At 46.4% G+C, this 14,006-nt stretch overlaps 1 protein-coding gene across 2 annotated transcripts in view; it reads left to right on the plus strand.

Annotated features, from left to right (window-relative positions):
* LOC144792171 (coiled-coil domain-containing protein 117-like) overlaps window positions 1-14,006 on the plus strand; it is a 116,245-nt gene that overhangs the window by 62,474 nt on the left and 39,765 nt on the right. For both annotated transcript variants that reach the window (XM_078667072.1, XM_078667071.1), the window contains exon 4: window positions 4,732-4,965. In XM_078667072.1, the coding sequence (XP_078523198.1) occupies window positions 4,732-4,965 (234 nt within the window). The remainder of the gene's footprint in view (window positions 1-4,731; window positions 4,966-14,006) is intronic.

Consider the following 14,006-nt stretch of genomic DNA (forward strand, 5'->3'; position numbering starts at 1 on the left):
CGTCATTCACGGACCAGATTTGTGGGCGTTCCCGCGATTTTTTTCCCTGGGCGTTCCCCTCTGTGTAGTCATGCGGCGGTGGGCGGAGTTTTATTTTTTTTTTTTCGGCGCCATGTTGCTCTCATTCTGCGGCCGACCGACGTTGGAGGAAGTCCAGGTGGGTAAGTGCTTGTTTTTCCTTTTCCTTGCCTTCCCGCCCCCCCTCCCGCTGACCGTGTGCTGTTCCCGCCCCCCCCTCCCGTGCCTTTGCCTTTCCCGCCCCCCCTCAGTTAAGTAGATTTGGACCCGTTTGGCAGTATGCTGCCCCCCGCTGCTATCTCGCCCTCCGTCTGCCCCGCCCGGGGGCAGTTCAGTCCCGGCTACCAGTATGGGCAGGGCCCGGCGGCGCTCTACAGCCCTTACCCTGGGATGGGCGGCAGCGCAGGCGGCCTGGGAGGCTCCGGCCAGGGCCTGCGGGCTCAGGTCTTCCTCTGTAACCGGCCCCTCTGGCTGAAGTTTCACCGGCACCAGACGGAGATGATAGTTACCAAGCAGGGCAGGTAAGGAGCCGGTCTCATTTTGAGGGGGGCAGAATTTTGAATGCAAGGATTAAATTTGGTGTTTAGCTGTCAAAAATGAGTGTTCAAACTTTTGTTCTGCGCCTTAAGCCATTTAAAAGTACCCTTCAATTGAACTAAACGAGCGGGCCGTTATGTGTTAACGCACGTGCAGATGGTTATTGACACTTATTTTAAAATTAACCTGCCTACGATAGAGCATCTTAGTGACACCGGGTAGCCGCGTTATTTGGTTTTCATGACCCACCCGCGTAGTCTACAACCTATTAATCTATCATGTTCATGGGTCTCTCGGGCCTCTCTTGCCTGGTATGCCAGCTGGTCTTTATTGCTTAACAGCGATATGTACACAAAAATAACTCCATTAAGGCCTCCAAATGTTGACGGCTAGCAGTCCGTTATTTCATGTTAATGCCCTCGTGTCACATAGCAACTACATGACCAGCAGACAAACCCCCATGGATGACTAATACCAGAGTACGTTTGTTGGTGTCTACTGCATGGCAAGTGCTTTTCCGTGACACTAGTGGGACGTTATGAGCTAATAGTGCCTCGAATACGAAAGAACCACTTCGTGGTCTGGAGCGCTATAAATCGATGTTAAAATAACCCTACTTATTGACGGGTGCCTTTATCGTTAGTGGAGAGCGTTAATGCCACACGTTATATGTAAACGTCCGTCTCTCCCCTGACGAACCATAATAAACAGTAACTGCCACTTAACCCCAGAGGTCCGTTAGTGTTTAATTATGCCAGCGATGAGGTCACTAATTAATAAACCAATTCAGTTGCAAAAGAAGTTTTAAATGTAGTTTGAAATCTAAAATAGCTTAAAAACGAATTCAAACTAGATTATAAACGAACATATTTAAAGTGATCACTATATCATATCTGTAGGGATATTTTGTGTTGATGTGTTTTTCTCTTTGTATCCTATCTGCATATAATTTTTAATAAACTTCTATTTCCTAAACTTAAAAAAATGATACCTGTCAAAATGTTGCATATGCTGAACCATTATACGGGGCACAGTAACTTTAGAAGGTAATACTGGCAAATGATACATTTCCCAAACGCCATTTCGTTTACCTTTATAAGATGTCTTATTTGCCCCCTCGCAAGTTGTTTAATTGTTCAGTTTGCAGGCAACACCATTCCGACTTTATGTATCTTGTGGCGCGAACGTGCTCGGGGTGTCTGAACCCCGCTCTTTCATGGGCGGTTTCCTGTTTGTTCATTGTTTTTGCTGCTCATGTTTGACAAACCATGTGTGACAAATTGTTTTGTTCAAACACGAGCCCCGCCTTATTTATTCGTTGTGATATAAATTGTCGGATGTGAACGTGTTCTCGTCCCTGACCAAGAAAACCACTCTTACAGCCTTTAAGGTTGTTTTGTTTAAATACCGCCTTTTAAGTTGTTTTTTCGTTGCAAACTTCGCATGCCTCTTTAGTTTTATAAACCACCACAAAACTGGGGCTCCGACCCAGCTCAGCCATGTTCCGAGCTCTTTGATTGGTCACCCCGACGGGCTTAGATCTCGAAATCTTTTGCGATACTCGGAGCATTCATCGAATATATTTAGCACTGAAAATATAACAAGTGTCTGGCGCTTCAATGTGATTTCTACAACTAGCTATTCACATGACTCGAGTTGAATTCCTTCGTCTTTTTTATTTATCTATCAGAATCGCTAATGTGAAACAGGCTTTTAAACTTCTATGGGAAAAACAAAACTGCAAAAGTGTTGTTTTCTAGTTCGCAATTTATAAACTGATTATAGGACTAAAATTTCACTGTCCATATTTAAGCACATCACCTGTCACTTTAAAATGGCAACGGGGGGTTAAAAAACGAAATAATTGGACTAAAAAACAAACATTACTGCGCCAGCGAGATGCCCGCTGGGCGACGCATGCTGCTAACAAGCGCCCGCTGTGAGGCAATCACAGAGCGGCGTTCTGAGGCAAGAATTCCTTGAGTGCTTGAATCGTTGCCCTGAGATTCCCAGGGGGTCTACCTTTCTGGCTGCACCCTGTTGAGGCGTGTGTGTGGGTGGGTGTGGGGGGGGGCTCGGTGTGGGGGGGGGGGCTCTGTGTGGGTGTCTGGGGGCGGCTCTGTGTGGGTGTGGGGGGGCTCTGTGTGGGTGTGTGGGGGGCTCTGTGTGGGTGGGCTCTGTGTGGGTGTGTGTGGGCGGCTCTGTGTGGGTGTGTGGGTGGGGCTGTGTGTGGGGGGGCTCTCTATGGGTGTGTGGCATTTGCGAGAGATTAAGTTATTGGCATTGTAAATGACAATGCCATTTATTTATCTGTTTTCAAAACCAATACATAAATAAAAATGTTGTCCTTTACAATGCCAATAGCTCTAACTTTTGCAAAGGCGAAACCGTTGCATTGTAAATGCTTGTTTTCCTTCTCTCGCATGACACGAAGTTGTAATATAAATAATGTTTTAATCGATGGCTCAATTCTGGGAGGAAGCACCCCTGACCTCTCTGGAACCTGATTAAGCAGTCTATGCCGGTTTCGGTCATCTTGAATTTAGGCAGGCTTTGACCCACGCTATAAGCCACCCATCAATCTACCTGTATATTGTCAGAATAATTTGATTTGCTGGAAAGGTGCAGTTTTAGTTTGAGTTCTGGTTATACAAGTACGACACTAGTTACCACCCATCCTCCCAAACACTGACAATCTTTTCAACATGTATATGTAAATAGCAAGAACATAAGTGTACGCTAAAGTAATTTGACATTAATTCTCAGAAAGCGAAAGGTTTTCGATTGAGCTGTAAAATGTGTTGGATGTTTTAGAAATTCGATTAAAATACTTGTATGTGTTACACTATGCTTCGTTTCAGTTTGACTTTTCTGAAAGGGTCCATCATGGGAGGGGGACAGAGTGTTAATTACTCTGACATAGACAAGTATTGTACCCAGAGCTTACCTGGCTGCATAGCGGTACACTGCACATCAGATGGAGTGTGCACTGTTCAGGTCTGGCTATGAGTGATTCTGTTTTTATTGAATCTTCACTGTATTCGCTGTGTACACTTGAGGCGCTTTTTTCTGGATGTTCCTTAGTCATGCTGTTTTGTTTATATGTGTGGATTCCATAAAGCTAACAAAAATGAATTAAGGTCACCTGATAGAGAAAATGTGTTACCATTACTCCAAACAAGCTTAAAAAGTTGGCTCACGGTCAGTTGCTTAATGATGTTATTGCCTCATTCAAAATGCAAAAGCCACATAGGTGTGCCCAGTCGCTACTTGTGATATACTGAGTATAGTGCTGCTTATTCGTACTGACAGTAACGTGAATTCACTATTGGGAGTTGATCATTCTCAGAACTAACCAGATAGTTATATATAGGAACATGCTTTACCCCATTATAGTTATATATAGGAACATGATTTACCCCATTATAGTTATATATAGGAACATGCTTTACCTCAATCAGAAATGTGAAGTCCATGCCTAAAGCAGCTTGAGTTGTGTTCCTATCGTTTTCTATATGGAGGCCTACAGTTTTGACATAATAAAAGCTTTTCAAGCTACAGTAATCCCTTTAGTTTACTCGGGGGCTACTATTAGTGCTGAGAAACATAAACAGTAAAAACTGATTATGATGTATGGTTTACAGACCTGGTTTCTCATTCTGCACCTCCAGTAGTTCGGATTGGAACTTGGTATTACATTATTTACAGTATTCTACAGCACTGGGCCTTTCATCTATTAGCATGCTGGAAACACTCTCAGCCACCAGGCTGGGAATAACCGATATAGCTTTAATCAGCTGTATTAATATGCTGATTAAACAGTAGCGTTTGTTTTGTAGTACATTCACCTCATTTGAAACTTTCAAAACTTCAGCAAATGTGGTCAATGTGCTGACCGCTCAACTCCCCTTAATCCACCGTAGCTCATATTTTTACTTCATGTCTAGTGTACAGCCCTCCCCTAGGGAGGCATATGCCAGAAATTCTCACGCCACCTCTGGCTAAGTGACAGATAATCTGGTAGATCCATTCAAGATAACCTGCAATTTTGAATTTTATCAAAAGGAGGCTGCTTAAGAGTGTTATTATTTGTTGTTGTCCCGGTCTGTGCGAAAGGTTTAATTTACGTAAACTTGTTTTTCAACCCTAAAATTGACTTAGTTCTATTCTTTATAGTTGTCCACCTAGGAAAAAAAAACTTACCAACGACCCAACTGTTGCTATGTCTACCAGAGTTGATGATTGGGGCCAAGATGTAGGCGGACGAGTGGTAAACCCTTCGAGCCACTATGCTGGTGGTAATCTTACGTCAGCCACCATGTTTGAAGTTCCGTGTGAAGAAATGGAGCAAACTGTGTGGGAACAGCAGCCTGAAAGTGCTCGACGAACACTCCAAGAAATCGAGGATAGGTGAGCACCAGTTGCCTAGACCTGGATTCTGGTTAAAAGGGCATTCGATAAAGATTTAATTTTGTATTGAAGTATCACAGCAGTGGCATGATTGGTCAGTATGGCGCTTTATAGAAGTCCTATTGTTGATATGGTGTCTCACTATCTTTCTCCCCTGACAGGTGTAGGAACTCAGTTGAATATAGAACTTCAGAATCGTGGTCTACCTTATGTTCATGTTCAGATTGTCTCAAATATACCCATTAGCTTTTTTCTTCATTTATGTATCATGGCATAATTAATATTAAAATCACAATGAACTTCTACCCCAACCCCACACCTCCAAATACTAGACCAATTCACTGAGAGTGTGTGCCTCCCTTACACATAAACATTTAGATCTAATTCAACCTTTAGTCACTCTCACCTGTTCCTTAAACAGACTGGTTGGACCTCTCTGGTTAGGAAACCATGGACTACTTCCTCAGATCTTGAACATGTCCTGTGAGATCTTCAGGTCCATCCCACCTTCAGAGACACCACATTTAGTTATCAGATAGATACATGGACCAGCCCTCTGTCCAACTTCAGCCCCTCCAAACCCCCACCCCGCTGTTCTTTAGAGACCAACAGATGTCCCTCACAGGCAACCAGCCTGTGTTCAGACTCCTCTGCATGCTCCCAAATAGCCGACCCTGGAAGCAATCACGCTTCAAGATAACCCTAGCCCACTCTGACAACTCTGGCTGGTCCTTGGAGGTACCCCCAGCAGGCCAGCAGTACATATCACTTATAACGTGTATTTATAAAACACACTTTCACCCCAAAGAGGAACCTTGGCCCTAAATAACAGATGTTTTTTGTTCCACAACTCAATGGTCCTCATTGTATTAATCTCAGAAGGTTGAAAGGCTGAGTGGACCTGGTGGGATTTGAATCTAGAACCGTTAGCTCAAACACAGGTCCCCACAGTGGACACATTAGTCCACTAAGCCACCAAGCCCTGGCTGTTGACCTTCAGAGTCTACCCCAACTGTCCTTCAGAGTTCATTTCATATACAACCAGTTGGTCCTAAGAGAATCAGCTGCCTTTCATGCCCTCCTAGTTGGTCTTCTGACCCATTTTGAGCAGACCCTTTACTTTCCCTCAGAGATCTGGTCCTCACCTGGCGTTCAGACACCCCAGTTGGTAGTCGGCACGCTTCATGTCCTAAGTCCTCCTTTTGAGTTTAGACACTGGTGTTTTAGTTGAACCCTCTCTATTCTTTTGCTGGCTGGTTATTTTACATTGACCCTTTTCACTTACATAATATTTTATTTCCTAGTCGCTATGATGGCCCATTTCTAAATCACATTCCCCCTCTCTGTCTACTGTTGGGGAAGCATTTTTCCTAGCTTTATATTTTTGTGGACATTAATAATGACAAATAACTTTTCAATGATGGATCCAATATTCAAATGCTGAATTATCAGGATTACAATTGCAACAAGTTTAATATGATATATGGAAGAGTGTTTATTCTTGTAATTTAGTTGTGCCACATTTTTAAAAAAAATCACCATATTCGGTAACAATGATGCTGTTTTGATGCTGCTTTGGCCTTCACTCCTGTTCTTCTCCCTCTCCCATCTTGTCCCCCGCGTATGTTCTGCGCACCTGTCCTGTAGAAGTTAAAACAAACTGGTATCATGGATTTTTAGTGATGTGTGCATGTGTTGTGAATTAACTTTCTAGTTTTCCTAACTGTAGAAACTTTCTATTTGAGTCTCTATGGCATTTACTCTGTACTGTTTGATTTTGAGACTTCTGTAATAAAACCCTTTCCCTGATCTGGAACTCCGTTATTGAGTGGTCCCAGTTATTTATGATTTGCATTCAGCTACAATGATGTTGCCTTTTAGTGCAAGATCAACCTTTAACAGAACTGTCTAAAGTGGAATGAAAAATTTACTAGCTAACGTAACAAAAAGTTTCAATTATATTAAGGACTCGGAGGCGAGGATTATGCCTTCTTTCTTCACTTTATTACATAGCAGCGTAGGGTATAACAAGAGACTACATTTCCCATGAACGTAAGGGAAACAGTAGTCCAACAAAAACACATGGTAACAACCAATCATCTCACAGGAGACCAGTGTCTAATCAGGGGCCAGCCAGCCCAACATAGTCTATCAACAGTGTCCTCTCTTTCTCTTTCGAAGCGCGAAGGCAGCATCCCTCAGCTCTTCTGGAATCCTGTTTATGTGAATGTGAGCCTGAGGACAAGAAGAACATATTACTGGAGGAACCACTGCGATAGTTCACTTAAGAGAAAGCATACATAGCAACAACTGAACTCAAATGGTCATCTGAATGTCAAACCATTACTTACTGTAGTACGGGGAGGAATCTCCTCCAGGAGCCAAGGGCGGGATAATCCTCACCTCCGAGACCTTAATAGAATTGAAACTTTCTGTTATGTTAGCTAGGACATTTTTCATTCTATGTCAGGACTGGAGGCGAGGATTAGGCTTGTTTAAAGCTTGCCCACAACCAAATTAGCCATGTTCAGAATCGGTTTGAAGTAAAACAGTTTAAAAGTGGAGTCTGATGACCAATCCGCCACGTTGAGTATATCCTCTAAACATGCTTCTAGGCTGAAAGCCTTCAAAGCCATCGCTCCCCTTGTGAAATGCGCCCCAAACTGGCTAAGGGTTATACCCGCTTCCTTGATCACCCAGCAAACCCATCTGGCAATGGTGGGTGAGGAAACCGCTTTAAAGGGTTTCCGAAGCGAAATTAGGAGTTGCCTCTCCCCTGTAGGGCGAAACTCTTCTGTCATTTATTCATACGCCTTAAGGCAGTGAACCACACAAAAGTTTCTGGGTATCTGGAAACTGTAGATAGGAAATCAACATGGAATGGCACTTAGTGTGTCTGAGTAACGTGAAAGTCACACCATCCGGGGTAAAAACCCTGCTAGAAATGTCCAAAGCCCGTATGTCAGACATTCGTCTACAAGAAATCAGGCAAAGCAACATGGCCAATTTTGCTGACATTTCTTTCCTGGAGAGGTACCTATTCGGCTGCCAAGATAAGAACAGGTTAAGAACCTGATTAACATCCCAGAGAGCAGAATACCGAAGCTCCGGCGGAAGGGACAGGCGAATGCCTCGTAACAGCCGACAAACCAGGGGGTGTTCACCGACCGGCGCTCCGTCCACCAGAACGTGGCCAGAAGAAACGGCCTATCTGAAGGTATTAATGGACCGATAAGCCAAACCCTCAGACACTAATTGAGCCAAGAAATTGACTATGTGGACCACCTCTGCGACCAAGGGATCAAAACCCCTTCGCAGACACCAACGAGTCCATCTGCCCCACGCGGACCTGTACCTCTTGACAGAACTGTCCACCCATGTTTTAGAGATAAACGTCTGAGCGTCTCGCGAAAGGCCCGGGGCTTCCCATCTACTCCGGAAATCCGCCACACCATGAGCCACAGTGAGCTCGTGGACACTAGAGGATGAGGAGACCCATCCGGACTCATTAGGAGGGCCGGAAATTGGGGGAGTAGGATTGGAAAATCCCAAGATAGTTTCAGAAGAACTGGAAACCACACTTGAGACTTCCACAGCAGGGTGGTCATGATCAGATCCGCCGCTTGCCTGCGAACTTGCGCCGTTGCCCCCGTGATCATCGTGAACGGAGGGAACCCGTAGCTCAGCTCCCCATTTCAATTTTGGAGAAAAACATCTGTGGCTGCTGCCAGAGGGTCTGGCCGCCAGCTGAAGAACCGCAGAATCTGGTCGTCCAGCCTGGATGCAAAGAGGTCCACCGAGAAGGGGCTCCAAAGGACGTTCAGCCTCTCGAACACTGACTGGTCCAAGCACCAAAGGCTGGCATCCTGGAAGTGACGCAATTAGAAATCTGATTCCAAATTGTCTCGGCCCGGGAGATACTCCGCCGTGACTGAGACCTGATTCTCGAGGCAGTACTGCCAAAAACTTGCCGCCTGATCCGAGAGGACTTTTGATCTGGTGCCCCCCAGATGATTCACGTAACGGACCGCCGAAATGTTGTCTATCTTCAGAAGCACAGATGAGTGCACTGAATCCTTCGTCCAGCAACGTATTGTAAAGGATCCCGCCAGAAGTTCTAAGCAATTTATGTGTAACTTCTGTTCGTCGGGAGACCACAACCCTCCTGTAGAGGTCTCCGCAACTGGCCTCCCAACCGAGCCTGCTGGCATCCGAGTCTATAACCATGTCCGGAGCGGAATTGAAAATTGCTCTTCCATTCCATGCCTCCATGTGGTCCAAACACCATTGAATCTTGGATCTTCCCTCGGCAGATAAGGCGACTTTGTGAGAATACGGATACCCCTTGCTTAAAAAGTAACCTTTGAGGCGTTACAGAGCTCTGTAATGGAGGGTGCCTGGGTAGATAGTTTGGATTGAGGCAGACAGGAGACCCACGACCCGAGCCAACTGGCGGAGAGAAATCTGTTGCTCGGAGAGAACGTGACGCAACTCGTGCCGGATCTTGGATACCTTCCTGCCCGGAAGACTGAGAGTGGATGACGTGGAGTCTATGATGAACCCAAGAATGTAATGCTCTGGGAAGGTTGCAAAAGAGAATTCTTCTTGTTTATGACAAACCCGAGGCTTTGAAGAAGGGACACTGTCATCTGAAGATGTTGCGTCAGGCGACAGGGGCAAGCCGCCATCAAGAGTAGGTCGTCCAGGTACACAATCATTCTGACTCCCCTGGACCGTAGGTACTCCACAACCGGTCTGAGAACCTTGGTGAACCACCAAGGAGCTGAAGAAAGACCGAAAAGGAGTGACTTGGACTCGTACGTGCGGCGACCTCAGATGAATTGAAGAAACCGACGGTGTGGCGGAAAAATCAGAACCACCAGATAGGCGTCCTTGATGTCCAGCCGGGCCATCCAGTCGAAGGGACAGAGAACAACCCTGAGGAGATGGATTCCCTCCATCTTGAAGTAGCGGTAAACCAACCACTGGTTGAACCCGCTCAAGTTTATCACAGGTCTCTTGCCGCCATCGGTCATGTCGACCAGAAAGATATTGCTTAAGAAGCCCCCGGGTGTGGAGTAGTAAGGGTGATCGCGCGTTTCTTGAGGAGAGAAGACACTTCTTCGTCTACCAGGAGGCATCCTGTGCAGAAAACTGAATAGGAAGGGGAGGTACTCCTTGTACCGGGTTCCCCTGGAACTCTATATGGAAACCCCTCACTGTTTGCAGAACCCAGGCATCGTGAGTGATGGTCAACCACGTTTGGAAGCAACCTGCCAACCACCCCCCTATGTCTTGTGGGGAAGAAGGGAGAAGTCTCACCTGGACTAGTGGTTGCCTTTCCTCCTCGGAATCCTTGCCGAACCTGGATTGGTCTTGGTACTGTCCGGAGCCTCTTTGATTGTTCTGGCGTTGCTGACTAGCGGCCCCTGCCGGCTCCGCAAAAAACAACTTTTTAATTGTAGACTGGGCTCGGTCCAGCGACTTGAAGGTGTTGACAAACTTACCGAGCTCCTTCACAAAGGGCTCGCCAAACAGACCACCTTGAGCAATAGCGTCCGCCTCTGAATCCGCCAGGTCGCCTAACTTCGGGTCAACCCATACCCGCGTCTCTGTCCCAGCTGTGTAGCCCACACGCAGGGAGACGCTCAGAAGAAAACGCGGTGGACCGCTTGAGAGAAAACACAAGGTAAATAGAGATACGCTTTCTTAAGTAGACGCGGTGACCGCATGAAGCGAAAAACAGAAGGAAATTTAACCAGTAGCGCCACGCAGCGCGACATCACAAACCAGTCGCTACTTTTACCACATGAAACAGCCTAAAAACAGTGCTAACGACCACATAGCAGTTAACCACCTAATCGCACAAGCAGCGCGCGCCACAGAAACTATCAGAAAATTACTGACACTCTCTAACAATCTATACAAGTACTAAACAGAATCATAGAACTGAAGAGTACTTATCTTGCTGCGTAGCAGCGAAGAAAGGGGAAGAGAGGACACTGTTGATGGACTATGTTGGGCTGGCTGGCCCCTGATTAGACATTGGTCTCCTGTGAGATGATTGGTGGTTACCATGTGTTTTTGTTGGACAATTCTTTCCCTTATTTTCATGGGAAACGTAGTCTCTTGTTATACCCTTCGCTGCTATGTAATAAAGTGAAGAAAGATAGAATTTTAGTATGTTCTTAATATTGGGTACAGTTCATCTTCCACACTGTCACCCTCTGTTTCTGTTCATTCTACTGCCAAACCAATTAAGTGTACTTTAACCCCTTCGACGCTCGTACGCTCATGACGAGCTGAGCTCGTCATGTAACGCGGCTTTTAAAAAACCGCAGCGCACAGCGGGAAAACCGCTAGCGCGCATGCGGTTAATGTCATTTTAATCCCTTAAATGCTGAGCTCTTTATTAGGGCTCGCCTAGCAAACGCAGCGCATGCGGTGCTTCGCTTTGGCGAGACTATTGTTGTTGGTTTGGTGCGCGAAGGGAGACCAACCATGTGCGCGCACTGACAGACGATGTGCACCCGCATGGCGTCTCCTCTCTGCCTCACACGCTCCCACCGGCATTATGGAAAAATGCAACACCAGCAGCAAGCCTTCCACCACAGTCGTAAACGGCTAGCAAGAAACAAATGTTGCGGTGTTGAATATGTCCTGTGTCTTAATTTCCTAGCAACCGAAGTGCGGGTGAAGAGCGGAAGCAATGTCCCGTCAGGTCAGAAAAGGCGCGGTTCTGCCCTGTTGCTTAGCAACCGGTACAGGCAGCTAAAAACATGAACTCCAAAGCCCCTGGGCACAAACGTAAACCCGGCCCAAAATTAAAGGCAGCGGAGTGACTGAAATAGCCATTCCCAATTGCCAAACTGGGGATACACAAAGAGAAATATTTCCATCCTGTTCCTAGTCGCTCTACAGGGAAGAGCAACCGAATGCTTAGCAGAGTTTAACAGTTAAAACACTTGTGCCGTTTATAAATGAAGGCCTAAACCAAAAAACACGTAAATATTTCATTTATAAAACAAACACCTTTGGTCTTGACCCAGTAACTGCGGCCTCTCGGAAAAACACCCCGGAAGTACTTTGGTACAACCCCTCCTTTATAGATCATGTGACCATGGATATGGAATAAAGTGGCTAGTAACAGAAGATTTTATTAATGGGCGAGATCTGTGTACTCGGACCAGTTGCTCAATTCGTGAGGACTGGGAAGAGGAAAGTGCCGAGCTATGCCCAGCATGCAGGCACACTACACGTCTACGCTCTGAGCTCCTACCAGCCTGCTGCCACAGCATCAAGCACCTAATGTGTGACCTTCCTCCAATCTTTCATCAGAGTATCGCACAGCCCGCCTTGGGAGCACCCTGCAGCCTTCCTCCCCAGCACCACAAGCCCACAGGCTAAGCTTCCCCTGCAGCCGTTCTCGAAGCATCACTGATGGCCAGTGCCTGATCAACATACAGGCTCTCTTAGAGAATGACACAGTCCACTCACTATCTGAGATATGATCCTATTGTTTTCACCTCTTCACACCCCCACTTACCGTCTGCCCCACAGCACCGCACGCTCAATGTCTGAGCCTTTTGCCACCAGCTCCCACAGTATCACAAGCCCACTCTCTTAGCTCACAGCAGCTTGCCATCAGCTCTAAACATGACAAAACCATGGCCTCTCTGCCATCTCCCTGAGAGCAGCCATCCTTCAGACCATCGCAGGCATCGTGTGTCTGAGCCCTGTGTAGTGTGCCCTCGAGGCGTAACGCACCGCTACGTCTGAGCTACTCCTCCCGCATCCTTCTTTCAGGGCACCTACCAACCCTCTCCACCCACTGTACAAGTATCCCAAGTCCACTCTCTGGGCTTCAAGCAGCCAGCTTTTGAGGCATCTCACACCCAGCTCTTGGGGCATCTCACACCCAGCTCTTGGGGCATCTCACACCCATTGCTTGAACTCCTCCTACCCTGCAAACAGTCACTGTGACAGGGCTTTAAAAAATATGAGGAAATTGCTGATTTTCCAGGGCTATCTTGAAAATTCTGCATTCACCCCCCCCCCACCACACCTTTACGAGGGTATGAATCAATGTAATCAATGTAGTGTCGACCACAGCTAGAGGCAAACCTTTACTTAGTTAAGAGCCCCCTCGCAGGCTGCTCTCTCTTAACGGAAAAGTAGACCCTTTTCAGAAGGGAGCTGTTCCCTGCAATGTAGTTGGTTGGTTGGTTGGTTGATTGCTTTATTTCGATATGCATATATCATAAAAGCATTACAAAAGATAAGAAAGTTAAACAGCATGTCGAAAGTGAGACTGTACATTGAAAATAAAAGGAATAAAAGCACAATTGATTAGAATAAATTATCTAAGACAGAATTAAATTGATACGGACAGTCTTTTTAGTCGAATCAACCAAGCCCATTTTAAAAACTTGGAAACAGCACAAACAATGGTGGGGGCTGTATTGGTTAATGAAATCCGGAGGGCGACCGTGTGCTGGCGGGTGCCCAGTTCTCTGCAAATAGGTTTGAGCCATCGTGATCTAGGGCGCCCATAGTCCGGGCATTCGAATAGAAGATGTGGCACAGTCTCAGGTTTGTCAGAGCATAAGGCACAATAGCGTGATGCTGACTGTGACTTGTTCCACCTGGAGCAAAGGTCGGCAAGGGGTAGAGTTCCTAATCGGAATTTAATGTACAAAGACAGGTCCATGGCGATGGTGATTAAGTCCATGTAGGGCTCAAAGGCAACAACATCTTTTATTAGCAAAAAAGCTGCGGTGGCATTGCAGTGCTGCTGGCTGCTGGTGCGCTTCGTGGAGACCCATTCCCAATATATTTTCTTTAGAGACTCCTTTGGGGGAGCGGAGTGGCTAAGCCAGCAGGATTCCAAACCTAGATTCCCTAGAAGTTGATTAATGTCCCTGAGCCATTTGATCTTCCGCCAACCAACAGAGCCCATCACCTCTGCTAGCCCGTCAGCATAGGGTTTTAGCTCCGGGACCCTCCACAGACGAGCCCAAAGCAGGAGAGGGCGAAGGCGA

This window comes from Lissotriton helveticus, chromosome 11 (assembly GCF_964261635.1).
Source record: "Lissotriton helveticus chromosome 11, aLisHel1.1, whole genome shotgun sequence".
Classification (NCBI taxonomy): domain Eukaryota; kingdom Metazoa; phylum Chordata; class Amphibia; order Caudata; family Salamandridae; genus Lissotriton; species Lissotriton helveticus.